The 27,725-nt window shown below is 38.1% G+C and overlaps 1 protein-coding gene across 1 annotated transcript in view; it reads left to right on the top strand.

Moving 5' to 3' along the window:
• The window catches only part of ARL8B (ADP ribosylation factor like GTPase 8B), a 52,517-nt gene extending 25,815 nt beyond the window's left edge, over positions 1-26,702 (top strand). The window contains exons 2-7 of the mRNA XM_012472163.3: positions 15,979-16,059; positions 18,915-18,988; positions 19,411-19,504; positions 20,471-20,538; positions 20,804-20,874; positions 24,429-26,702. Of these exons, the coding sequence (XP_012327586.1) occupies positions 15,979-16,059; positions 18,915-18,988; positions 19,411-19,504; positions 20,471-20,538; positions 20,804-20,874; positions 24,429-24,478 (438 nt within the window). The 3' untranslated portion in view covers positions 24,479-26,702. The remainder of the gene's footprint in view (positions 1-15,978; positions 16,060-18,914; positions 18,989-19,410; positions 19,505-20,470; positions 20,539-20,803; positions 20,875-24,428) is intronic.
• The last annotated feature ends 1,023 nt before the right edge of the window (positions 26,703-27,725 follow it).

The following is a 27,725-nucleotide window of genomic DNA, read 5'->3' on the forward strand; positions in this document are numbered from 1 at the left end:
GGATTTTGCCATGCTGGCCAGGCTGGTCTTGAACTCCTGATCTCAAGTAATCCACCTGCCTCACTCTCCCAAAGTGCTAGGATTATAGGCGTGAGCCACCATGTCCAGCCTCAAATGGGATTTCAGGCGTGCGCCCCCATGCCTGGCTAGTTTTTGTAGTTTTAATAGAGATGGTGTTTCACCATGTTGGCCATGCTGGTCTTGAACCCCTGACCTCAAGTGATCCCTGCCCCCGCCCCCATCCCCAGCCTCCCAAAATGCTGGGATTACAGGCATGAGCCAGCCACTGTGCCCAGCCATGATTCTTTATATGTTCAGTTATTTTGGATACTTTTGGATTCTTCTTTTATTCTTCATTCTTCAGTTGTTTTAGATACTTTGAGTATTGTGAGACTCTAGGTTTTGTTTAAATCCTGTGGAGAATATTGATTTGTTTGTTTTGTTACAGCAAGCAATTAACTCAGAGTTGAGGTCCCAAGATCCAACTCACCTTCTGTGGGGTTTGGTTCTAGTATGAGGTAGTTTGCACAGCCTTGCTAGTTCTATTTGGGTCATTTCTGTCTATGTGCCACCCAGGGGGTCAACCAGGAAATTAGGTGGTGTTTTACCTTATAGTTTAGTTCTCAAAGCCTTTGATTTGCTGTTTGGGATCAGATCGATATGTCACAGCTTAGGGATGAGCCCAGGAGTTTGTATACAACTTTATGGGATGTATTACTCTAGTTCCTTCCCTTCTGAATTTTCTTGATGCTGTCTCATCTCCCATCTCCCGCTTCCTAGTTGTCTGCCCAGAAAGCTTGAGGCTCCTGTGCCTTTCCCTCAGTTCAGTCTGTCTCAGGGGCCATGAGGTAGGAGAGGGAATTGCAAAACAAAACAAAACAAACAAACAAAAAAAACTAAAGCAACACAAATTGTTTCTTCCATACAGCTTTACTCCCTCCCCTCCCCAAAGCACTTTTTAGACCACAGTTTTCTGGTCAGAAAGGATTTGCTTCTCTGTAAGTATAGCTGGTCCATAGCTGCCTTCAGGGTGCACAGCTTCCAGGCTTGGTTTTGTCTGGGTGCAATGGCAAGAGAGAGAGGGTGAGAGTGATGGATTTCTCCCACTCTGTACTGTATTCCTCACACCCCCAACTTTCTCGTCCCCCCATATATACACACACACACCCACCTCACACCAGAAAGAGAAGTCTCCTCTTGGAACTTTATCTCTTCATGCCTGGTACATTTTTCTGGCAATTGGGCTGCCTTTGTATCCAGACTGGGAGACTGGGAGAAAAGAAACAAAAGTAGGAAACAGCACCAGATTGATTGTGCTTCAAGTTCTGTTTCCATTCTTAAATTTTTCTGCTACCGTTTACTTTTAAGAGTCCTCAGATAGCTTTTAGGGCATGCATTCTTTTTTATTCATTTTTTTTTATTATATTGTTCATTTTTATATTTATTTATTTGTATTTTTAGAGATGGGGTTTCATCAGGTTGGCCAGGCTGGTCTCAGACTCCTGACCTCGTGGTCCACCCACCCTGGCCTCCTGAAGTCCTGGGATTACAGGCATGAGCCACTGCGCCCAGCCTTTTTTTTTTTTTTTTTTTTTTTTTAAGATGGAGTCTTGCTCTTTTACCCTGGCTGTAGTGCAGTGGTGCTATGTCAGCTCATTGCAACCTCCGCCTCCTGGGTTCAAGTGAGTCTCCTGCCTTAGCCTCCTGAATAGCTGGGATCACAGGCGCTCACCACCTCGCCACCACACCCGACTCATTTCTGTAGTTTTAGTAGAGATGGGGTTTCACTATGTTGGCCAGGCTGTTCTCGAACTCTTGACCTCAGGTAACCTTTCCATCTCAGCCTCCCAAAGTGCTGGGATTATAGGTGTGAGCCACTGCACCTGGCCTAGGGCATCCATTCTGTCCAGCATTTTGTATTCAGTGGAAGGAACAGGTAATGTCACATCTCATGGACTCTGGGTGGTGATGATGGTAGCAAACATTGAATGTTTTCCCTGTACCAAGCATTGTTTAAAATGCTGTATGTGTTTTAATTCATTTAACTTTTAAACAGCACTGTGAGGTAGAGACTGTGGTTATCTCCGTTCTGTATTTGGGCAAAGTAAGGCATTACAAAGTTAAGGAACGTTGATTAGAGGCAAGAGGTAATGTCAGAGTTGTTACCTGATGTGACTGTCTCCAGAGTCCCAGTTATAACCACCAGAATAACACTGCCTGTATATCATTGTGTTTTTAACATTTATTACCTGAAAAAAACGAACAGGGCCTCTTACGGAAATTCTAGAGCCACTGGAACCTTTATGTTACACTGAAATGGTTATCAGCTATGCGATTACTATTTTACCATTATTATTTTAGCATGGGCCTTATAAATGACATTTAGAATTTTCTTTTATTAGTCCTTTGGTTCTGTCTTACTTTAATAGGTCTTAATAAATATTAGGTTTTTTAAATTTTAATGAATATGAAATTCATTCTGTTGTTTATAGGTTACACATTTGTAGTGTATACTGAAGCCTTCATCCATAAGGGATTTTTTTTTTTTTTTTTTTTTTTTTTAAATTGAAGGACACAGCCAGGCATGGTGGCTCATGCCTGCAATACTAGTACTTTGGAATGCCAAGGCTGAAGGATCACTTGAGCCCAGGAGTCTGAGACCAGCCTGGGCAACATGGCGAAACCCCTACCTACAGGCACACACCACCATGCCTGGCTCATTTTTGTATTTTGTACGGATATTTGTGGTGGTGCGTGCCTATAGTTCCAGTTACTTGGGAGGCTGAGGAGGGAGAATCACCTGAGCCTGGGAAGTTGCGGCTGCAGTGAGCCATGATCACATCAGTGTACTCCAGCCTGGGTAACAGAGTGACCCTGTCTCAAAAAAAAAAAGACCAAAGGACTTTTCTTACATACATATCTTACTATCTTGGGTAGCTCTAGAAATTCTCCCCTTTTAAGTTCAGCAATAGAAACTTAGAAATAGATTTAGAAGGAAACTTTTTTCTTTTTACAATTTTTTTTTGAACAGCCAGCATTTGTACCCATAGAAGGGCATACAGTGACAAGTCTTTTTCTCATTTTAGTTCCTTAAGTACCCAGTTTTCCCAGAAAGAGGAAAAGAAACTTCTAAATAAAGTTATTTTCTTAATTTAAAAAAGTTTCTATGGTAAAAACGCAAACCTTCAAAAAGTAGTACAAATGTTTAGAGACCAACCAGGACAATAGTATCAAGGCCTGAAAATGTGACCGGTATACTAATAACCCCAACACTCATGCTCCCTACTTTATAATCGCACACAGCCTGCATGTGAACAGTAAAAAAGGCAGGTGTTTATTAAGGATTATGGTGGACCATTGATTTTTGCGGGAAATATATCCAGATAGCTTTAGCGATTCACATGTTGACGAATAGTGTTATTTGCTTGAGCTCCAGCATTAAGATTTCTTTTAGTGTCCATTTTTATATTGTTGCTGGCTCATCAATGTTTCTGAATATTTATCTGAGTGAAAATGATGGGTGGTTGACAAGGGATACTCACTAGCAAACTAATTACAGACAAGCAAGTTGAATTTTTATTCAACAGTTTTTTGGATATAGATTTAGTAGCACCATTATTAGAATGCTGTTAATGAAAGGTATAGTGATCATACAAAATAATCTTTAGAGACCTTTTAAAATGACTATTTTTCAGAAATAGAGGTTAGCAAGAATGAGTTTTCAGGCTCCTAATTGAAACTGTGGTTTGGAGAACATTTTAATCCTCAAGAGTTGTCTTTGTAAAGGAGGTTGCTGCAAAGTAGCTCCATTAGTATTAGCAGGCAGTAGAATTAATTAGTTGTTTCAAGTGAGTTAGAATTGGAACGACAGCATGTAATTAGTAGTTGGAGAGTCCCTATGCCATTATGCTTTATAGAAACTTATCCAGATGTGATATGACCAGTTGATCTCCTGTAATAAAAACAATTTAAAAAATTATCTAGAGAAGTTTTATTCCCTGTATTCAGTTTTCATAGCATAATGCTAAAGAAAATGTAATGAGTTTTTCACTGAGTTTTAATGTTCCCATTCAAAAAGAACTATTTAAAAATCCATGTTGCTACTATTTGGGATATTATATATCCTGACAGGATAAATAAAACTTGGCACTAGGTTTTTTTTTTTTTTTTTTTTTTTTTGAGACAGAGTCTTGCTCTGTCCCCCAGGGTAGAGTGCAGTGGCACGATCTCAGCTCACTGCAACCTCTGCCTCCCAGGCTCAAGCCATCCTCCCAGCTCAGCCTCCCAAGTAGCTGGGACCACAGGCACGCCCTACCACACCTGGCAAATTTTTGTATTTTTTTGTAGAGACAGAGTCTTGCTTTGTTGCCCAGGCTGGTCTCAAGCTATCCACCCACTTTGGCCTCCCAAGGTGCTGCGATTACAGGCATGAGCCACTGCATCTGCCTTTACCACTAGTTACCTTGAAAAAAATATTCAGCATCTGTTCCGTAAGGCAAATCTGAGTGCTTTCCAAATTACCGTAAACTCAACAACATAAAAAAAAAGACAAAACAAAAAAACCTCAGCAATATTAACACTGAAACTTGGAGTCTTGCCTTCAGGTGTGGTCCTCAGTCCCAAGGATATCAAGAGCCTGACATCAGAGAGGCAATGTTTGAGTGGTTTGCAAAAACAGTATAGCAGTTAAGAGTTAAATATTTCATCTTAAGGGTTTGAGTGGATCTGTTTGCCTCATAGATGAGGCAGCTGTTCGGGAGTAGGAAAGAAAAAAAGGAGTGAAGTGGGCAGTAAACACTTGAGGGTTTGAGCTAATATAGGCACTTAGGAGAAGCAGCAGTAAGGAGAAAGGAGACAACACCTTTGCATTCTGATTAAGAGGGTTTAGAGTTCTCTGTGTCTATAACATAATCAAAGTGACACAGCTAGGACTGAAATTTAGATTTCTTGACTCATTTTCAAATAGCACAGTAGGTAAGCACTCTACAGAAACATTCCTTGCTGTGTTCTGATTTAAGTTGGTCCTCAGTCACCTCATACAACCTCCTCTGTTTTGCATAGCATTTATTTATTGTGTGATGTTTGTATGTTTGTTTCCTAGTTTCTCTACTTTTCTTTTTCTCTATTGTTGAATTACTGGTGACTGATGACTAAGGGAGTACATAGAGGCAGAGACAAAGTAGCTTTAAGACTTTTGTAAGACCACAGGAAAAAGTGAACAGCAGTAGGTGTTTATAAATCAGTATAGCATAGATTTTGTTATCTGTGTATGCTGTTAAGGTACAGAAAAGGCAGCTGCATGAATTGTTTGCTTATCACTGGATCAATTGTGAAGCAGTCTTTTACAATTGACCTGTCTAAGAACAACTAGAGCCAGAATTCATAAATGGATAGTATGAGAGCTATAGCCACTTCTTCATCTATGCAGATGCCACAGATGAAAGAGAATGTCATTGACTGAACTCAGGTTGGAGCCATTGTCAGTCCATTTGGATTAGTAGACTAGATGAAACATTGGCATCCAGGCCACAGTCTGCACAGGGTGCCTGTTCTTAGCAAGAATCTGAGGTTGCCTTTATCTTTCTGGCTGGTGTTTTGGAAGAGTTAGAAGATTTGTTTGAGTCTGTATTGTTGTACATTACATCAGTTTTGAAACGATAATCTTGGAATGTTATGACTTTGCAGAAGGTTTTATTTGATTTGTTCCAGAGAAGTAATTTCTGAGTTTGTTTTATCTGGGATGTTGGCCCATGCCATCAGGGAAAGGAGGCCTTAATTGATTATATCCCTAAGGAATTTGAAGTATTAGTTTAAGATTTTTGCATGCTACTTAATTCACTACGCTAATTACAGAAGAGCACCTTCTCCTGAAACAAAAATAAACCCACTGGAGTTTTGAGAAACTTTATTTTTTTGTAATAAGACCTAACTGCCCAAATGAATCTTTTATTTTTATTACAGATTTCAGAGGAACTTGGGCAGACTTGTTACATGGGTATATTGTGTGATGCTGAGGTTTGGGCTTCTACTGATATTGTCACCCAAATAGTGAGCATACTGCCCAATAGATAGTTTCCCAGTCCTTGCCCTATCCCCACTTTTGGAGTCTCCCATGTTTGTTGGGCCTGTATTTATGTCTGTGTGTACTCAGTGTTTAGCTCCCTTTTTTTTGGAGACCGAGTCTTGCTTTGTCAGCCAGGCTAGAGTGCAGTGGTGTGATTTCACCTCATGCAACCTCTGCTTTCTGCTTCCCTGATTGAAGCAATTCTTCTGCCTCAGCCTGCAAAGTAGCTGGGACTACAGGTGCTTGCCACCACACCCACCTACTTTTCTGTAGTTTTTGTAGAGACGAGGTTTCACTATGTTGGCTTGGCTGGTCTCGAACTTCTGATCTCAGGCGATCTGCCCACCTCAGCCTCCCAAAGTGCTGGGATTACAAGCCTGAGCCACTGTGCCCAGCATATCTTTTAACATGTACTTTTTAACTAAAATCTTTGGGGAAGGAATTATGTCTGTGGTTGGAAGTAAATTCAAATTTGCACATAAAACATCAAATGAATTGACGTTTGGGAAACTATTTAAGGAAAAATTGAGCAAAGTGTTCTGAAATTGGGAGAAAATGAACATTATATATATGATCCTTGAAATGTTACTGTAGTGAATAATTATAAACATATTTTCTTTCTTTCTTTTTTCTTTTTTGGCCACAGGTCACCCTGTATATGAACATATTTTCTAGCACCTTAAAAAGAGAGTGCTGCCAGGCATGGTAGCTCATGCCTGTAATCCCAGCACTTTGGGAGGCCAAGGTGGGTGGATCATCTGAGGTCAGGAGTTCAAGACCAGTCTGGCCAACATGGTGAAACCCTGTCGCTACTAAAAATACAAAAATTAGCTGGGTATGGTGCCACACACCTGTAATCCCAGCTACTTGGGAGGCTGAGACAGGAGAATCTCTTGAACCCAGGAGGCAGAGGTTGTAGTGAGCTGAGGTGGTGCCATCGCACTCCACCTGGGGGGACAAGAGCAAAACTCCATCTTGGGCAGCAGCAGTGGAGGGTAGGGGGGAAGAAAGTGCTGTAAAGGGAATATCGTATTTGAATACAATGTGTGTGTTTACAATGACTAAAGAGGAGGAAAATAAAGAATAGAATATGATTACACTTGGCCCTTGGTATATGCAGGAGATTGGTTCCAGGACCACCTCCGTATACCAAAATCTCTACATATTCAAGTCCTGCAGTTGGCGTTGCACATATGAAAAGTTGCTCCTCACCCCCCCACAATATATTAGGTTTTCGAATCCCATGAATACTGTATTTTTGATTTGGATTTGATTGGAAAAAATTCCATGTGTAAGTGGACCCATAAGCACTTCAAACCTATGTAGTTCAAGGGTTAACTTTAGTTATAACTCTTCTACTGTTTCCTGAACTAATTGTCAGAATTCCTTATGATTGATTCTATTCATGAATTTGCTATTATTATTGTAGTAGGTAATAAGTGGTAGTAGCAAGACTAATTTATCTTCTATTTCCGGATGCACTTGATACAATGAAGAATAAGGGTGGTGGTTGATTTCTATTTAAAATTTTTTTTTATTTGGAAATAATTTAAAATTTATAGAAAAGTTGCAGAAATAAATGCATTGCAAACAGCACTCATACCCTTTTCCAGGATCAAACTGTGGTTAACATTTTACCTCATTTGCTTTTTGATATGTATTTGTATCACCTATAGCATTTAGTTTTCTGAAATATTGGAGGATCAGACCCTTTTTTTTTTCTAAGTATATGGTTTCTAAGATTAGGGATTTTTTTTTACATGAGTATAGTTACCAACTTTAGTACATTTAAAAGTGGATGCATCGTAGATTTTATCTATTCCATTTTTGTTGATTGACCCAATGATAATATCATTTGTAGCCATTTTTGCCCTTCAGTACGAGATCCAGTCTAGGATCATGTACCGCTTTTAGTTGTCATGTCTCTTTAGCCTCCTTTAATCTGAAACACTTCTACAGCTCTTCTTTTTCTGGCATTGACATTTTTGAAAAAGTCACAAACAACCCTTCTTTTAAATAGAGTGTTCCTCATTTTGGGTTTGTCTGATGATTACATTCTGTTGTATGTATATATTCTCAGCTGGAATACTACACAGAGGATATTGTGTCCTTCTAATGGTATCATGTCTGTAGGCACATGATGTTAATCTGAGCATCATTGAGATACTAATTTTGATCACATAAAGTGTTGCTTGATTTCTCTATTGTATAATTACTAGTTTTTCCCATCTTGCAACTAATAATTGGTTTGTGGGGATATACTTTCAGATCGTGAAACATCTTGCTCTTCATCAAAATTTCCCCCTAGATGAGTATCTGATTACCTTTCATTTTAAGTACTTTGCCAGAAAAAAAAAATTGATTGCATTTCTTTTCTTACTAATGTAAATTGAAATATAAATTCTATTTACTACAGAAATATAGAAAGCATAATACTACTACTAATTTGAAAAATGAGTATTGGTAATTACAGTGATTTTATGTATGAATTAAAAATTCTTAGGAAAATGACTAATTTGGGTATTTATTTGGTCATATCTTCTCACTTGCCCAGTGTGTGAATTTTGGAATTAAACAATTGAGTCCTAGTGTGTTTTGTTTTAAAAAGAAAGAAAAGACCGCTCTGCTTAGCATGTGAAAAGTAGTTTCTTTTGCGCTATACCAATAGAAAAAAGTTAGTATGAGGCTTTGTCATGCTTCTTATTTCATTCTGTCTTTGCAGAGTGGCTTGATAACCATACCCTTAAGATTCTTAGAGAAAAAGACCATGAAACATTTGTTAAAGTAGGTGTTTTTCTATTTGTCTTTTCAAGTTTGTTGTATTGGATTAGACTGCTGCTATAGATGGACAGGTCATGCAAACAGAAGCCTCATTTTCCATGTTGTTGTTAATAGCTTGCTTTCTGTATTTCTTCATTTAAAAGAGCAGTTCTAAAATCTAACCTAATCCATTTAGTACTACTGTACTTTGAAAGCACTGAAACATATGAAGAGGATTTCACTGTGTTCTTTGTAGTATCTGATATCACTGTTTACAAGCAGTCAGTGCACAGCACAACTCTGGTACATTAATCTGTTTACAGAGAATAGTTGCACCTGCCCCTCACCCATTTCTTTTGTCTTAAGATACCCTTTTTTTTTTTTTGGTAATGCTCTGTCGCCCGGGCTGGAGTGCTGCTCGTGGTGTGATCTCAGCTCACTGCAACCTCTGCCTCCTGGGTTCAAGCGATTGTCTCAGCCTCTGGAGTAGCTGGAACTATAAGCATGTGCCACTATGCCTGGCTAATTTTTTATATTTTGGTAGAGGTAGGGTTTCATCACATTGTCCAGGCTGGTCTCGAACTCTTGAGCTAAGGCAATCCACCTGCCTTGGCCTACTAAAGTGCTGGGATTACAGGCGTGAACCACCGTGCCCAGCCCTCTTAAGGTATCTTTAGTAAGGTGTCCTTTCCCTATTAGAGGTTCACTGCCTCATGTCTTCAGTCTTCCTGCTAACTTTGGTTCCTCTCTTTACATTCTTCAACATTTTCCATTTGTCTCATTTCTGAGATCTCTAGTAGAAAATTTAGGTAAGCTCTGCAAAGTGAAGTTGACACTGATAGAACTTTCTGGGACAAGGTCTGCTTTAACCTTTGGTATGCTAACAAGTTTGGGGAAAGCCACATTTTTCTGCTGTTGTAGCATTCATCTCCTTGCTTCCCTGTATTTTAAATGAACGGCCTATGAATTTAACATAAAATCATAAATGTTAGGGCTGGAAGTGACTTTGGAGATACTCTTCCAATTTCCTTTTTCTCGGTAAGGAAGCTGACTCCCAAGGTCAGATGACTTGGATCTGGTTAGTAAGTAGCGTAATTGATAATAAGATTCCCTGACTTCGAGAATAGTCTTCTTTTTGCCATCTTATTTTACTCAACCAAATTCCAGGTACACTGCCTTGCAACTGGCTTATAGGAGGGTAAGCATTGTGACAGTGACAGCTCCATCTGCCATCACAAAATCACAGTGAGTGCCATGTGTGATTATGGCATGTAAGAAGGCAGGCATGAAAGCATACAGTAGTCCCACTTATCCGTGGTTTGCTTTCCAGTTTAAGTTACCTATGCTCAACCTCTGAAAATATTAAATGGAAAATTCCAGAACTAAACGATTCATAAGTTTTAAATTGAACACAGTTCTAAGTAGTGTTTTGAAATCTTGCCCTATCACATGTAGAGTGTGAATCATCCTTTTGTCCAGCGTAAATCCCCACTGTATACTTGACCCTCCACTTAGTCACCTGGTAGCTGCCTAGTTTATCAGATCGACTTTTGAGCAGTGCTTGTGTCCAAGTAAACCTCATTTTATTTAATAATGACTCCAAAGCACAAGAGTACTGTGCCTAATTTATAAATTAAGCTTTATCAGCCGGGCACGGTGACTCATGCCTGTAATCCCAGCACTTTGGGAGGCCGAGGCAGGTGGATCATGAGGTCAGGAGTTTGAGACCAGCCTGGCCAACATAATGAAACACTGTCTCTACCAAAAATACAGAAAATTAGCTGGATGTAGTGGTGCACACCTGTACTTCCAGCTACTCGAGAGGCTGAAACTGGAGAATCACTGGAAACTGGGAGGTGGAGTTTGCAGTGAGCCAAGATCATGCCATTGCACTCCAGCCCAGGCGACAGTGCGAGATTCCATCTCAAAAAACAATAAAATAAATAAATTAAACTTTATCATAGGTATGTATGTATTGGAAAAAACATAGTGTACATAGGGTTAGGTTCTATCTGTGATGTCCAAGAACAGGGGTTCTTGGAATGTATCCCCCAAGAATAGGGAAGGACTACTTTTATTTCTCTACTCTTCCCTCAAAGTCAGATTAACTCTTAACTATCCAGATTAACTCAACTATCCAGATCTTAAGAACAATGTGACTTAAAGCAAGTGACTTAATCTGGCATTGCCTTGTTTTTCTCATCTGAGAAATGAGGATAATGCTACTTATTTCACCGGGTTGTTATAATGATTAAATAAACTGTTGATTAATATTTATTAAGTGCTTGGTATTTTTTTTAATTTTTCACTTGTCACGATGGAATTTCAAAGTGCTTAGTATTATATGTGTTTGTTCAATTTATTAAAATAAGAATGATATACAACTAAGTATTTTCTAAACATCTGTTTCTCAAGCCTGTAGTCTTAATTAAGCGGCTTATTGATAGCATGGACATAAATTCTCAGCTATCTAGTGCACAACTGCCAACTGGGTGGTTATGGTTGTTCAGCACGAGCTTCGAAAAGTGATGATTAGGATTGGACACTAGGCAAGAAGTAGAAAATGCTTCCACGTCCATAAAGTAATTATTGCACAAAATTCATGCATCAAAGTTAAGCACTTTTTTTGCAGAAGAGTTCCAGCATTTTCCTCCTTCATGGCCTGTAACTTTTTTGTTTTCTTTTAGAGACAGGCTGTCACTCTATTGTCCAGGCTGGAGTACAGTGGCACAATCTTGGTTTACTGCAACCTCCACCTCCCAGGCTCCAGCGATTCTCCCACCCCAGCCTCCTGAGTAGCTGGGACTACAGTCACAATCACTACACCCGGCTAATTTTTGTATTTTTTGTAGAGATAAGGTTTTGCCATGTCACCCAGGCTAGTCTTGAACTCCGGGCCCCAGCAACCTGCCTGTCTCGTCCTCCCAAAGTGCTGGAATTACAAGCTTGAGCCACTGTGCTGGGTCCTAATAACTCTTACTTTGTTAAACAAATATTTGTTGAATATCTTGCTGTACTCAAGATATTTTGGAGTAAAAACTCAAGGACTGGAATAGCTAATTTTTGGTTTTTGCGTGTTAGCAGTAGCAGCTGAATTACAGGAAAGTTGTTAGTGTTGGCCAAGGTAAAGAAAAGAGATAAATGAACCCCTGAGAAAGCTCAGAGATACCTCAGTATACCACAGCCCCCTATGTTATTTTATCATGGAGTGGTGCTGTAATTGATGTTCATAATCAGAAAATTTTAACCCCAGAAGGGCCCTTGAGGGTTATCTAATTTAGTTTTTTTGTTTTGCAATAGATAAAGTGACCCTGAAACATTGAGAACACATTAAATCATTTTCTATAGATTGTGTGTGAGAAGTTAGCCAAGTGTGTATTGCCTTTTAGAAAGTTTTCTATGCAAGCTAGTTATAAAATTTGGTAGCTAAAACGTACTATTTCCTGCCTCTTCATTATTTAAAACACCTGTTTCCTAATGATACATAATAAATGAGCATTATCTCACATAGATCTCTCCTCAGAGATTAATAAATGCCTATCATAATAAATATTGAAATGAAAATGAAAATATTTAAGAAAAATACAATCATGATTTAGCCCTGTGACCTTGGGACTCTACTACCTGTTCTATAACGTGGTAATAATTGTCCCTATATCATGACTAGTTTTAAAAAATTTTGGTAAAATACACAAAACAATGTATCATCTTAATCATTTATAAGTGTGCAGTTCAGTAGTGTTAAGTACATTCACACTGTGTAACCATTATCACTGTCTACTTCTAGAAAGTTTTTATCTTTACAAACTGAAATTCCATACCCATTAAACAATTTCTCATTCTCCCCTCCTCCCAGCCTCTGTCAGCTACCATTCTATTAATACCTTCTGTCTTTATCAATCTGACTACTTTAGGTACCTTATATAAGTGAAATACAGCATGTGCGTGTGTGTCACACACTACTGGCTCATTTCACTTAGCAAAATGTCTTCATTTCTTTTGGGTGTATATTTAGAAGTTAAATTGCTGGATCATATGCTAATTCTATTTTTAGGTTTTGAGGAACTGTCATACCGTTTTCTATAGCAGCTATACCATTTTACCTTCCTGCTAGCAGTATACCGGCAGTATAGAAGAGTTCCTATTTCTCTACATCTTTTCCAGTGCTTACTTTGTTTTTTTTTTTTTTTTTTTGCTTTTTCTGCTAATAGTAGCCATCCTACTGGATGTTAGGTGGTATCTCTTTGTGCATTTCCGTAATGATTAGTGAGTTGAACATCTTTTCATGAGGTTATTGACCATTTATCTTCTTTTTTTTTTTTTTTGAGATGGAGTTTCGCTCTTGTTAACCAGGCTGGAGTGCTTATGGCGTGATCTCGGCTCACCACAACCTCCGCCTCCTGGGTTCAAGCAATTCTCCTGCCTCAGCCTCCCAAGTAGCTGGGACTACAGGCATGCGCCACCATGCCCAGCTAATTTTTGTATTTTTAGTAGAGACGGGGTTTCACCTTATTGACCAGGATGGTCTTGATCTCTTGACCTCATGATCCACCCGCCTCTGCCTTCCAAAGTGCTGGGATTATAGGCGTGAGCCACCGCGCCCGGCCAGACCATTTATCTTCTATTGTGACTTAGTTTTGATATAACTAGTTTTGATATAATGACTAAATTTTCAAATATAATCACATATGTGAAAGTCCTGAGAATTATGTGTAATATAAGTGAAATTAACGATTATGGTTGTGTTCTTTTTTTTTCCTGAAATTAATCAAAACTCCATCGAACAGTTAAGAAAAGGCAGAATCTGAATTCTGTAGAGGAAGTTATTTTTACACTTGGAATTCATTGTGCTCAGGACTTAAGACAGTTTTGGAATACATGTGTATGTGACTAGCATAAGGTCATAGCAAACAATTGCTCAGTGTTAAGGCCTTAAAAATAATCCTGTTTGTTTAACCAGTCCCTGTTGAGGTATTTGTTAATCCTGGGTTGTGAACCTACAAATTTAAGAGTAAATTCAACTGAGAAATTAACTGAGAAATTTGCTAATGTGAATAAAATATACTTAAAATCAGTAATAATTGTGACTCATTAAGATGTACTTCACAAGAGCAGTCAAAATAGAGAATATGGCAAGAAATACATAAGACTTATGAGAATCATGATACTTTACTGAAGAATATAAAAGATTGAAATGATGAAGTGGACAAACCATGTGCTCGAATGAAAAGACTTGATAGTAGTTAAATACTGAGTTGACGGTGATTTTTCTCAAATTAATACATTTAGTGTAATTCCAGTTAATGTTTTAGCAAAATTACTAATCTCTGAAGTTTATTTGGAATGTGGGTGATGAATAAAGATAATACCAAAAAATCCCAAATTTTTCATCAGCTATATAGAATAATACCTAATATAAATTATAGTAATAGCCGGGTGCAGTGGCTCACGCCTGTAATCCCAGCACTTTGGGAGGCTGAGGCGGGTGGATCACGAGGTCAAGAGATCGAGACCATCCTGGTCAACATGGTGAAACCTCGTCTTTACTAAAAATACAAAAAATTAGCTGGGCACGGTGGCGCGTGCCTGTAGTCCCAGCTACTCAGGAGGCTGAGGCAGGAGAATTGCCTGAACCCAGGAGGCGGAGGTTGCGGTGAGCCGAGATCGTGCCATTGCACTCCAGCCTGGGTAACAAGAGCGAAACTCTGTCTCAAAAAAAAAAAATTATAGTAATAAACCTAGTGTTTATTCAGGAATAAACAGAGTAATGGAAAAGAATTAAGGACCCAGATACAGAACCATCTGTCTGTGGTGTTTGACGTATCACTTATTATTTATTTATTTGAAGATAGAGTCTCATTCTGTTGCCCAGGCTAAAGTGCAGTGGCACAATCTTGGCTCAATGCAATCTCTACCTTTTGGGTTCAAGTGATTCTCCTGCCACAGCCTCCCAAGTAGCTGGGATTACTGGTGCAGCTCACCATGCCTGGCTAATTTTTTTGTATTTTTAGTAGAGACAGGGTTTTAGCATATTGGCTAGGCTAATCTTGAACTCCTGACCTCAAGTGATTCACCCGCCTTGGCCCCGGAAAGTAGTGGGATTACAGGCATGAGCCATCACACCTGGCCTGACATACCATTTTTAATTAGTTGGGAAAAGACAGATTTTTTTTTTTTTTTTGAGAGGGAGTCTCAACTCTTTCGTGCAGGCTAAAGTGCCACTGGCACATTCTTGGCTCACTGCAACCTGTGCTTCCTGGGTTCCAGCGATTCTCTTGCCTCAGCCTCCCAAGTAGTTGGGATTACAGGCTCCCGCCATCACGCCTGGCTGATTTTTGTATTTTAGTAGAAACAAGGTTTCACCATGTTGGCCAGGCTGGTCTTGAACTCCTAACCCCAGGTGATCTGCCCACCTTGGCCTCTCAAAGTGCTGGGATTACAGGCGTGATCCACCGAGACTGGCCAAACAAAGATTCTTTAATTAGTGTTGGGATGATTGTTGGTTATCTGTTTGGAAAAAGAGACTTTGCTATAGTACTGTATATAGTCATATTCCAGTTGGATACATGTTTTAAATTTGAAAAAGTCACGTAGTATTAGAAGAATACTATTGAAGATTAGAAACCAAATCTTCCAATGACATTGAGATTAGAAACAAAAAGAGAACAAAATCGATTGCATAAAATGGAGAACTTGTGTGTGACAAAATATTTTATAAGCCTTTTTGAAAGACAGACTTGGAAACGCTATTTAGCAGTGAATTTTAATAATTATTGTCAGAATAATTTAAATGCTGAAAGTTTTCTGATTTTCATCTACTTTGTGTATGAAAACGTACATCTAGGCAAACAGATTTATAAATTTTCTCATGTATTTGTAATATAAAAATTGTTTTTAGCTTAAGGAAATATGTAAAAAATTACTTTAGTTTCAAAAATATCTTTTTTAAATGGGAGAATATATCTTTGCCAGAACAAAATAATGCATCTCTTCAAGAATTACGGCCATAAGGAACATATTCTTAAAGTAGATTGTTACCAACAGTAAAAAAGTATTTACTAAAATGGGTACAAATGTAATGTTGATACTGGAAGTTTATGCAGTGTCATTATAGATGTTGATTAGTCTAACTTCAGATATTCTGTTTTGTTCAGTCAGGTCAGTTCAGTGAAGATATGATACCCACAGTGGGCTTCAACATGAGGAAGGTAACTAAAGGTAACGTCACAATAAAGGTACGTTATTTTATTGCCACATGAAATTAAATTGTTAGCGTAGACACCTGGGACTTTTTCTGTTTATTTCTCTGTATTTACCGAAAATTTGCAGTTCTTCAATAATGAATGTGCATGTTTCAAAAGTATAGTTTTTTTTTTTTTTTTTGAGACAAGAGTTTTGCTGTATCACCCAGGCTGGAGTGCAGTGGTGCAATTGCCACTCACTGCAACCTCAGCCTCCTGGGTTCAAGTGATTCTCCTGCTTAACTTACCAAATAGCTAAGATTATAGGCTTGTGCCACCATGCCCAGCTAATTTTTTGTATTTTTAGTAGAGACAGGGTTTCACCATGTCTGTTAGGCTGGTCTCAACTCCTGACCTCAAATGGTCCACCTGCCACCGCCTCCCCAAGTGCTGGGATTACAGGCTTGAGCCACTACGCTTGACCAAGAATAGATTTTTAATCTATTTGTTTCTCAAAAATTAAACATTTTTAATCCGTTTCTCCAATAATTAAAAAATGTATGAGAGTTATACTCATAAAAAACTTAGCCCACTTATGTGTTGGCAGAAGTAATATTTGAAATTTAGATGCTCCTAGGGGAAAAAGATCCCATCTTTAAGAGTATTTGGAATTGGAATGTGCTATTACATTATTTCATGAATAATATTTTATATTGAAAGGTATAATGTATTTAAAATTTTGCTAGTTAAGTATTATATTTGTGGTAGCAAATTCTGTAGCCTAATTTTCCCTTTTTGCTTTTTATTTTTGGAGATGGAGTTTTGCTCTTGTTGCCCAGGCTGGAGTGCAATGGCCCAATCTCAGCTCACTGCACCTTCTGCCTCCTGGGTCTAGCAGTCCACCTGCCTCAGCCTCCCTCGTAGCTGGGATTATAGTCATGTGCCATCATGCCTGGCTAATTTTGTATTTCTAGTTCAATTTGTTGGCCAGACTGGTCTTGAACTCCTGACCTTGTAATCCGCCCATCTCAGCTTCCCAAAGTGCTGGGATTGTAAGTGTGAGCCACTGCACCTGGCCATTTTCCCTTTCTTTACTACTAAGTCCTAAAATTGAAACTATAAAATAGGAAAAAGTTAACTAGCCGTTTAACACAGTTTTCTTTTCAAAATGAATTTGACAAGTTTAAATCATGGACTGTTTTCTTTCTTTCTTTTTTTTTTTTGAGACAGAGTTTCACTCTTGTTACCCAGGCTGGAGTGCAATGACGTGATCTCGGCTCACCGCAACCTCCGCCTCCTGGGTTCAGGCAGTTCTCCTGCCTCAGCCTCCTGAGTAGCTGGGATTACAGGCACACGCCACCATGCCCAGCTAATTTTTTGTATTTTTAGTAGAGACGGGGTTTCACCATGTTGACCAGGATGGTCTCGATCTCTTGACCTCGTGATCCACCCGCCTCAGCCTCCCAAAGTGCTGGGATTACAGGCGTGAGCCACCGCGCCTGGCTTTTTTTTTAATAGACAAGGTCTTGCTGTGTCACCCATGTTGGAGTATAGTGACAAAATTATAGCTCATTGCCGCTGGGACTACAGGTGCATGCCATTGTACCTAGCTAATTAAAAAAAAACTTTTTTTTTTTTAGAGATAGCGCCTCACTGTGTTGCTCAGACTGGTCTTGAACTCCTGCCTTTAGCAATCCTTCCTTATCAGCCTTCCAAGTAGCTGGAATTACAGGCATGAACCACCACATCCACCTAAATCCTGGACTGTTGAACTGATTATTAGGGGCAGTGTTTTAGCTTTTTGGTTTGGTTTGGTTTGTTTCAGTAGTTCATGGAAGTTTATTTTCACGGCCTGAGGCTTAATGTTCATTTTGCCCAATTACTTTGGTTCACAGAAGCTGTTCACTAATATCTCTGTAGCTCATCTAATGAAGTTCCAGATTTAGTCATGTGCATGTTTCTTTATGCTTGTTACCAGTTCTGTAGTTAAATTGGAGGCCTCTTAAAGATAAATACCATGACTTGAGATTTTGATGTAGCCCAATGTCTAGCGTGATGTTCTACAGAGTAGACAATAATAAAATGATTATAGATGGTGGCTTTCATATGGATAAAATATTTTTATTTTATTTTTTTGAGACGGAGTTTCACTTTTGTTGCCCAGGCCGAATAGCGAGATCTCGGCTCACTGCAACCTCCGACTCCTGGATTCAAGTGATTCTTCTGTCTCAGCCTCCTGAGTAGCTGGGATTACAGGTGGCCGCCACCATGCCTGGCTAATGTTTTGTATTTTTAGTAGACGTGGGGTTTCACCATGTTGGCCAGGCTGGTCTCGAACTCGTGACCCCAAGTGATCCACTCGCCTTGGCCTCCCAAAGTGCTGGGATTACAGACTGTGAGCCACCACACCTGGCCAAAATAATTTTATGCAAGAAAAACACCTATGTGGAAATGGTTACTTATTTATAGGATAATTTTAAATGTTAGGCATTAATGTAGAACAAATTAGACAATTAAGCTTTAATAGATTCTGAAATGTTGTTTTCTGTCTTGGCATTCAAATCTGGATGATGCATGGTTCTGAGCTTTTAAAAGTGTTATCATAAGCACATATTTTCAATATTAGAAGTGTATTAGTTAACAGGCAAACTTTTGGACATAAACCAAATCTTTGCTCAAGCAAAATTTTAGATGTATTGTAAATGTATTAAATATGGACTTCAAGTATAGAAGTGGCCCCAAGAATTCCCATTAAGAGCTTGTTTGAGGTCAAGTTTTTCAGGAGCACTTTGCCTCTAACGTTGTAGAAATATGTATATCTTTCTGGTCTTTCTCTTTTTCTGCTACTTCCTCTTTCAATCATTTATTTGAAATATATTTATTAAGAATTACCCTGTCTTGATTTAAAGATCTGGGACATAGGAGGACAACCCCGATTTCGAAGCATGTGGGAGCGGTATTGCAGAGGAGTCAATGCTATTGTGTAAGCGGTTTTTTGTTTGTTTTTAAATCAATTTAGCCACCAAACAAGAAAGTTTATTTTAATATTTCTAGAGGCTCAATGTTTATATCAGGCAATACAGATCTTTCTTAGTTAATATCCTAGTGTAATTCCATTAACATAAGATTTAAAAAATAGTCATAGAATGAGAGCTTTATTTGTGTTTTTTGTTTATGGAGCTAAGAGCTAAGGAGTATACATGTTTTACTATCATGTATTAGTCTCTAAAAACATTCTAGTTAAAAAATGTTAAAGGGTGCTGAACCTTTCTTTATCTAGGACTTAGTTTATTTTAGTTAACAATTTCAGTAATATAAATTTTATGAAAATTAAAAATCAGTAATACTAGTTGTCTTATCAAAGCATATGGAGAAGGTATGTTGAGATCACTTCATTTTTTTAAGTTACATGATAGATGCTGCAGATCGTGAAAAGATAGAAGCTTCCCGAAATGAGCTACATAATCTTCTAGATAAACCACAGTTACAAGGAATTCCAGTAAGTATGGAATACTTGTTATTTTACATTGTAATTATATAATGATATTAATTATGATAATTATACAATGATACTATGTTTGAAATCAGTAAAATGTCTTTCTTTAAAAAATCTGGAGGACTTGTTTATGTGTATGCGCCATATACTGGGCATTGTGCTAAATATGAATCTCGTAACCAGATATCTACTAAATTACTATGCAGCAATAGCAGTGGTTAGGCCTGGAGATACAGTGATGAACAGAAATCACTAGAAATGTACTCCTTGCTGTCATGGACCTTATGGTTTAGTGGGAATGGTAGATACTCTGAAAACACTTGAATAATGCAGCTCTAAGTGCTAGGAAGAAAGGTGCAAGGGGCTATGAGAGTTGTAATTTAGAGGAGAGATTTGATCTAGTTGGAGGGAAGAAGGAAGGATTCTGAAGGAAGTCATGCTAGAGCAGAGATCTGAGGGATACATAGGAATGTTGAGGTATCTGACAGTTGGAGGCAAAGAGTTCCAGGCAAAGGCCTTTGGGTGGGAGGAAGTGGGAAACTTAGAGGAGGCCAGTCTCTGGAATACATTTAGGAATTTGTATTTGGATTAGGAATGCTCAACCAGTAAGTATATAATGCAAATCCAAAAAATTTCCAAAATTTGAAACACTTCTTGTCCCAGGTATTTTGGATAAGGGATACTAACCATGTATTAAGAATAGCAGAATGCATAGCATAGACTCAGAATATCTTAAATAGAAGTTGGCAGCCACAGACTGAATTAAGGGCACCTACCTTGTAGGAGTTAAGTGAATACCAATATGAGCAATGAAATGAATGAGATAGGCCACCAGTTACACCAATATACCTTAATATTGTGGAATGTGTTAACATCTTAATTTTATGTCTTCTCATGTCAAGATGATAAACTTCTGTGATTTTTTTTTTTTAAATAAAAGTGTGCTCTTAATATCTTTTCTTTTTAAAGGTGCTAGTGCTTGGAAACAAGAGAGATCTTCCTAATGCCTTGGATGAGAAACAGCTAATTGAAAAAATGTATGTCTTGAGTATGCTATTTTAATAATTTCATTCTAAATTACCTTATTTTGCCCACTTGATATGTTATTCCTAGTGATCATAGCCTTTTTTTTTTTTTTTTATGTAGATAAACTTGGCCTATCAGAGAAGCGAATCCTAACATTGTAGGATTGCTAAAATGATTTCTTTAGTATGGTAATAAAACTAATGAGTAAAATTGAATGAAGTGATAAGGATGACAGCTGTTCTAAGCACAAACTTACCCTCTTAATTCTTCTCATAGGAATCTGTCTGCTATTCAGGATAGAGAAATTTGCTGCTATTCAATTTCTTGCAAAGAAAAGGATAATATAGGTAAGAAATGACTGGTAATTTTGGAAGAAATGGGTATCATTGGAAGGAATGTCTATTTTTTTTACAGCTTATTATCTCAGTTTCTCATTAAGTGACTTTCTTTACAGAGTACTGTTGCTTTTGCCTGAGAAAAGAGAATAGATATTATACCTTTTGACAACAAATAAGCACCACCACGCCTGGCTAATTTTTGTATTTTCAGTAGAGACGGGGTTTCACCATGTTGCTCAGGCTGGTCTTGAACTCCTGACCTCAGGTGATCCATCTGCCTTGACCTCCCAAAGTGTTGGGATTACAGCTGTGAGCCCAGCCTATATGTTATTAAACTCCTGAGTAGCAAAAAATTTTTTTAAAAGAGGAAATTGCACTTTTAATTGAAATGACATTCAGCAGGCCCTCATTTCCTTCAGTGTTGTTACAATGTTCATGAGAAAAAAAATAGTTTTATTATACATCATTTCACTTAAAGTGGCAATTTCCAATAACCTATCAATGATGTTAAGTGTGGACTTAATGTATAACATCCTGAATCTTCTTTTTGCTCTTTAAAAACGAAAATACAATAAAGTCATGAGGCTAAGATTATGTTATACCAATTTATTGTATTAATTTTTGTAGAGCTAGTATCCAGCTGTGCTTTATAGCAATATGGCATTTTTGAAATAAGACTTTACAAAAATTAGTCTACAGGCACTACAACAATATTTCAGTTATTAAACCAGTATATTACTGTAATATATTAGCACTCTATTGGAATTATGAGCCCAAAATACCCCCATCTACTCAATGCCCATATTAATTTCTTAGAACTGCCATAACAAAGTACCACAAACGAGGTGGCTTAGAACAGCAGAAACTTAAGTCACTTAAAATTCTGGAGACTAGAAGTCCAGATGCAGTTGTCCGCAGTGTCATGTTCTCTGGAGGCTGAAGAAGATCCCTCCTTGCCTCTCTCTAGCTTGTGGTGCTTGCCAGCCATCTTTGGCATTCCTTCACTTATAGATGTGCCACTCCAGTCTCTGCCTCATGTTCAAGCTTCTCCCCTGTGGTTGTCTCTGTGTGAATGTATTATCTTTTCCTAAGGGCACAAGTCACAGGATTAGGGCCTACCCTAATCTAGTATGACCTTATCTTAACTAACTTTTGCAGAGACTGTATTTCCAATAAAAGTCACATTCTGAGGTTCTGGATGGACATGACTTTAGGGGATACTAAATTATCTATCTAGTATAGTATCCTTACAGAATAAGTATGTATGGCTCAACTTTATTTTCTTAACTAATTTGGTGGGAGATTATTTGATAAGTGAATGTATTGGAATAAATAGTACCAGAATAGTCTATTTACAAAGGTTACTCTGATTTTTTTCTTCAGGTTTTGTATTAATTCCAGCCTATCCTCCTGTAACTCGCCTTCCACCCCACCTGAAAACATGGCTTTATTTATTTTTATTTTCTTGAGATGGAGTCTCACTCTCTTGCCCTGGCTGGATTGCAGTGGGAAGATCTCGGCTCACAGCAACCTCCATTTCCTGAGTTCAAGTGATTCTTGTGCCTCAGCCTTCTGAGTAGCTGGGATTGCAGGCACCCACTACCACACCAAGCTAATTTTTGTATTTTTAGTAGAGACAGGGTTTCACCGTGTTGGCCAGGCTGGTCTTGAACTCCTGACCTCAGGTGATTTCCCTGCCTTGGCCTCCCAAAGTGTTTGGATTACAGACATGAGCTACTGTGCTCAGCCATAAACATGCTTTAATGAGCCCAAAGTGTGAATAGTTGTTCTGACTGATTCTGGGCTTCCTTTAAAGGCTACTGGGGGCGGTCTCAGCCCTAGTAACAGCTGATAGACACAAATTTTCCTTTATAAAGGGATAGAATAATTCACTTGTTACATTGGAGCATAATTCACTTGTTTATTTGAGAACAGACACATCAAGCATTTGTGGTTACTTAGACTTGATGTAAAAGTTTTTTCTCTTTGTGCTGGGGAAAACTCTTTAAAATTTGAGATATGCTTCATGAAAGCATTTATTTCTACATCAGTGGTTCTCAATGGGGAGCTTTTCCCCCCAGGAGACATTTGACAATGTCTGGAGGCATTTTTGGTTATCATAACTAGGAGAGTGATGCTGTCATCTAGTGGGTAGATACCAGAGATGTAGCTAAACATACTATTGCCTCCACAGCAAAGAATTATCCAGCATATATGTCAGTAGTGGCAGTGTTGAGTAACCCTGTTCTACACGAACCATAATTTTTAGTACATTGTGCTATTTTGGAAATCCATTACTCCTATAGTTTTTCTGTTTTACCATTGTTACAAACTAGTTGGATACTTTGCTGGAAAAAAAAAATCTCCTGGGCTCATTTATATAGTGCAGTAGAGCTGTGAGGACTTCTTTCACTATTTGAGGCTGATCTTTATAGTTTGCTAAATAGCTGAGTAGTAATTTTAGAACCCCTGGCTCACTTAAAATGTTATTAAGCCTAAGGAAACTAATTCAGTCTAATAAGATTCAAAATAAGGATTTTGTAAATCAGAATGCCTTCCTTCATCTGAGTACCTTATTCCTATTGTCTTTTTGTCTATTTGTAAAGATCCATTTGTCTTTGGGATATGACCTGTCAATATCCACAGAGACTTTGTGTAATTTTTTAGTGAATTTCACTTCAGATTTTCACTTTCACTTTCAGACCTTTCTCTCATACAGTTCAAATGAGTGTGGTTTTGCTCTTATTGTGCACTGTTGTCCCCATCTTAAGGTGTAGAGGTGGTTCTTTAGTAGTTGGGTTAAATCATTGTTTCTAAAATGGTGAACAGCTCACATTTGTTCATAGCTCAGCCCTTTGTTTTTTCATTAATGCATGCTAGCTGGGAAACTGGTAGTGAATTTACCCTCATCTTTCAGGCTTGGAGAATAGAGTGAGTGGTGCTTCTAATAGACTCTCATGTACCCTTTTGAATAAGAGAGGACAAGAATTATCCAGCCTCAGATGTGAAAAGGGCAAGGTGTGAACCCTGCACTAGCGTTGGCAGTGACAGCCTCCTCTCCCTTCCCTCGCTTTAGTCACATTCTGTCACTCAAAATCCATCCAGAGCTCCACAGTGTTTCATGCTTTTTAAAATTCTTTTGCTTTTGCTGTTTTTACCTGGAATTTTGTGGAGTGGTTCCCCAGCCCCAGTTAATTACTGTGTCTTTTCTGTGTATTATGCTTAAAAGCTCCTTGAGGGCAGACAGGGTTTCTCCCATTTTCTTTTTTGCCTTCCTGGCAATTTGCACACAACACCTGATTGATTGTATGGGCAATGCATAAAACATGGCACCAGCTGTCCTGTACACAACTTAATATTTAAATCAGAAAACTCTTCAGTCTCTCAAATTCCTCATAAAATCCTCTTTAAGTTCAGGTAATAGAGTATGGTAGTATAGATGCAGAAAAGCAGAAGAGGGCAGGCACAGTATGTGCCTTGAATTAGCTGCCTTTTAAATATTGTCTCTGTTTGATGTCTAGTTTTTTAACTTTAATGTCTTCACTTTTCCCCTCTATCTTTAGATATCACACTTCAGTGGCTTATTCAGCATTCAAAATCTAGAAGAAGCTGAAGCATCTCCTGAAGTCTTCCAGTCCTTCTTGGCTATAATCCTAGAATTATTGTCCGTTCCTCTGAAGTAATTCCCAGAATACGGTCCTTCCTAAACCCAAGAAATTGCCTTTTTCAGAGTTTATTTCTCATGTGCACTGCTGAAGATGAGTATCCCTAATCCTTCATAAAGAATCAGCTAGAGTTGTCATGATAAAGTCAGCACACACAAAAAGGCTTCTTACACATACCTGTCTTAAACCAGGTGTAGAGCTTTTTTTAAAAAAACAAAAAAACCCACACACTTTGACCATCTCAAATCAAGAAAATTGCACATTTCTGTTCTGGTCTTTCTGGGCCAGATTTTTATATTGGTTTTCAGTAAATGTTTATCTATAATAATTCATTATAGAGTCCAGTAGCTTAATACTGACACTGACTTGATACAGCATGAAGTTTCTAGTGCCACACACAGTATTTAGAAAACCTTTAAGTCTGAATGACTCATGTGGGATATATGTAAACGTAATGTTTATTTTATCTCACAAATGCATGTGAAATGTATAATTACATCTTAGAAATCCAAAATGGTCTGCAGAGGGTGAGCGGAGGCACCAGATTAATATTGGTTCTTTACACTGGTGAGATTCTACCTGATCAATATTAAAGATATTCTGCTTTTTGAGAACACTTTTCATCAGATGGCAGTTGGCATATGGGAGGAACTAAAAGCATGCTGTTTTGTATCTGTCCAGATCATTATTTCTCTCTTTTGTTTTTTCTTTCTGGTTTAGCATACTTTTTTTAAGGGGTTCAGAATTGAAGATTTTCTCAAAAGCTTTCATGAATTTAGAGCATTCCACCCAATATAATAAAACCTGTTAAGAATGTGAGACTTCATTGAAACACTTGTTTGTTATATCTCCAGTCATTAAATCAGCGCTGCTGCATGACACTCTAACTCCTGACTTTTTATATCCAGTCATAAAGTTGACTTTCAGCACAAAAGATACTTATAGACAAATAAAAAATTTTTATTTTTCTCTTATTGATGTAAGGTTTGGCACTCTTTTGACTGGTGCCATTAGACATCTTGATTATTGTGACAACTCTAGACCTGCCTGCTTTGTCTAATGTAATCATGCTTGACGTCTACAGGTTGTTTAATAATAATCAGTCACACAGAGAACTGAGGAACTGATGCTGTTTGTTTGCTTCTATGATACAGAGATGTCTAAAAACTTCAAATGAACATGTTTTGTAGTTTAGTGACTTCCGTATACATAAAGGGACATATTAATACCGGTTCATTTGTAAATTATTACTCATATAGACCAGTGTAGTAGATAAAACTCTATGGTACACCTGCTTATATGTTGCCTCACACTGTGTGTGATTTTGTTTCTTTTGTTAAGCAGCACTTACGTAGACTGCATTTCCAAATGTGTTGAGCACTCAGAGTGTAGTCAACAGTAAGTTCTTTTAATGAATACCAGTTTTAATTTATAGACTGCCATGGCCTTAAAAATATTCTGTACAATATACTGCACTGTGTTGCACAGACACTACTTGCTTTTCTCCATTCATATTTTTATGAGTAGAATCTGGGCTTTTAAAGTTCTCTTCTTATTCTTTAAAGCATGTTGCATACTTCCCTGATGGGATGGATGGTTCTGTAAATGAAAGGATATTTAAACTTGTTACTATTGTTTAACACCATTAATTGGTCAGTGTGAACCATTACAAAGAATGTGGCAACTTGCTTGTGCCTAAAAGGAGGAATTGGGACTAGAATGTGTGACTCTGTGGGGACTGCATAGGTTTGTTAATTGACCTATAGCTAAACCTAAATGTGTTTGTGTGTCTATACATTGCTTTCAGCATTTCAAGACATCCAGACGCCATTACCAACATTTTCCTGTGCATTAACCTCTGCATGTGAAAACTTTTAACAGTTACTGAACTATGTAAATATGTGAATTTTTTAATTTAGGTGGATGCATTTTTTGTCTGTTTACTGCCCTTCTCAGCTTTATTCAATAAACTTGCATTTTGAGGGTTGTATTGGCAATTTTAACTTAAAATGTGCATCATGATGGAAGGTGCAGACTTTTTTGGAAAGGGATAGAAAGTAAGTTTCCAAGAGGAAGGTCTATAGACCATGTGTCAGAAATCAGCTCAGCTCTCAAAGAATTGGGTCTGCGGGCTACTTAAAGGAGAAATAAACTTTAAAAATATCCACAGAATTGATACTGTGATTATTTTTTTGGGGGTGGGTAGGGGAAATGCTACTTGTCAACTGTCACAATACACTAAATTTAGGACTTCAAGTGGCAAGCACTAGTAAAACATTTTATGATCCAGTTTCAAGACCCTGCTAAGCAAATAAAGTTGCAAGACATGCCTATTTACTGACTTCGGTTCATAATGAAAATATTCTAAGTAACAAACATGCTGCTTTTCCCACAAAGGCACATTTTTAGCAGAAAGCTAAAAATGGCCCATTTTGCTAGTGTGGTATCATCTGCCCGTAAAATAAGCCAGTACTTGCCAAAGCTGTTGGAGAAACAATTTTGTATATTTTTATTTATTTAGAAAAGTTCAATTAGCATTTTCTCCATATCCATACCATAATTCTGTATAGCCAACTCTTATTGGATAATTGGATGTATAATTTAGCATTTCTTTCCCTAGAACTTCATGTTTATATATTTATTTTTTTTTACAGAATTAGTGGATCCATGTAGTCAAGCAGTAAGTTTCATCTACTTCTCACCATTCTCCTACCAAAGGAGGAATGCGTGATAGTTGGGGATGAGGATGGAGGAGCACTGAGGATATACATTTAGCTTATTTCTAAATGTATACCTGCTTTAAAAAATTGAGACTTTTAAAGTTGGTCTCTCTGGCATGTGCTGTGTCCTGTGCTGCACATGGGTTCAAAGACCCATAAGAGGGAACGGTGCTGGGTAAAGAAAAACACAGACAGAAACATAGAGAAAGCTGGGCCAGGTGGTCTGGGAGGTGAAGGATGTCAGTCTCTCCGGCCCCAGCCTGTCTCAGTGTACTCTTATTTGTTCACAAAGCATATAGCAGAGGGAGGGTGCAGTTACTTAGAACAGCCTGTGATGATTATTCTCATACTTCAGTTAACATACTTCAGCTAACAACTATCTTGCAGCAAGGTCAGCAAAAGCTGGTTATCTCTCTAGGCCTGTCTGCTCTACCTCAAGACATACACATCCTCCTATTATGATTTCACTTCTCTG

Source organism: Aotus nancymaae, unplaced genomic scaffold, assembly GCF_030222135.1.
Source record: "Aotus nancymaae isolate 86718 unplaced genomic scaffold, 86718_ANA_hifiasm-v0.15.2.pri h1tg000046l, whole genome shotgun sequence".
Taxonomy (NCBI): Eukaryota; Metazoa; Chordata; class Mammalia; order Primates; family Aotidae; genus Aotus; species Aotus nancymaae.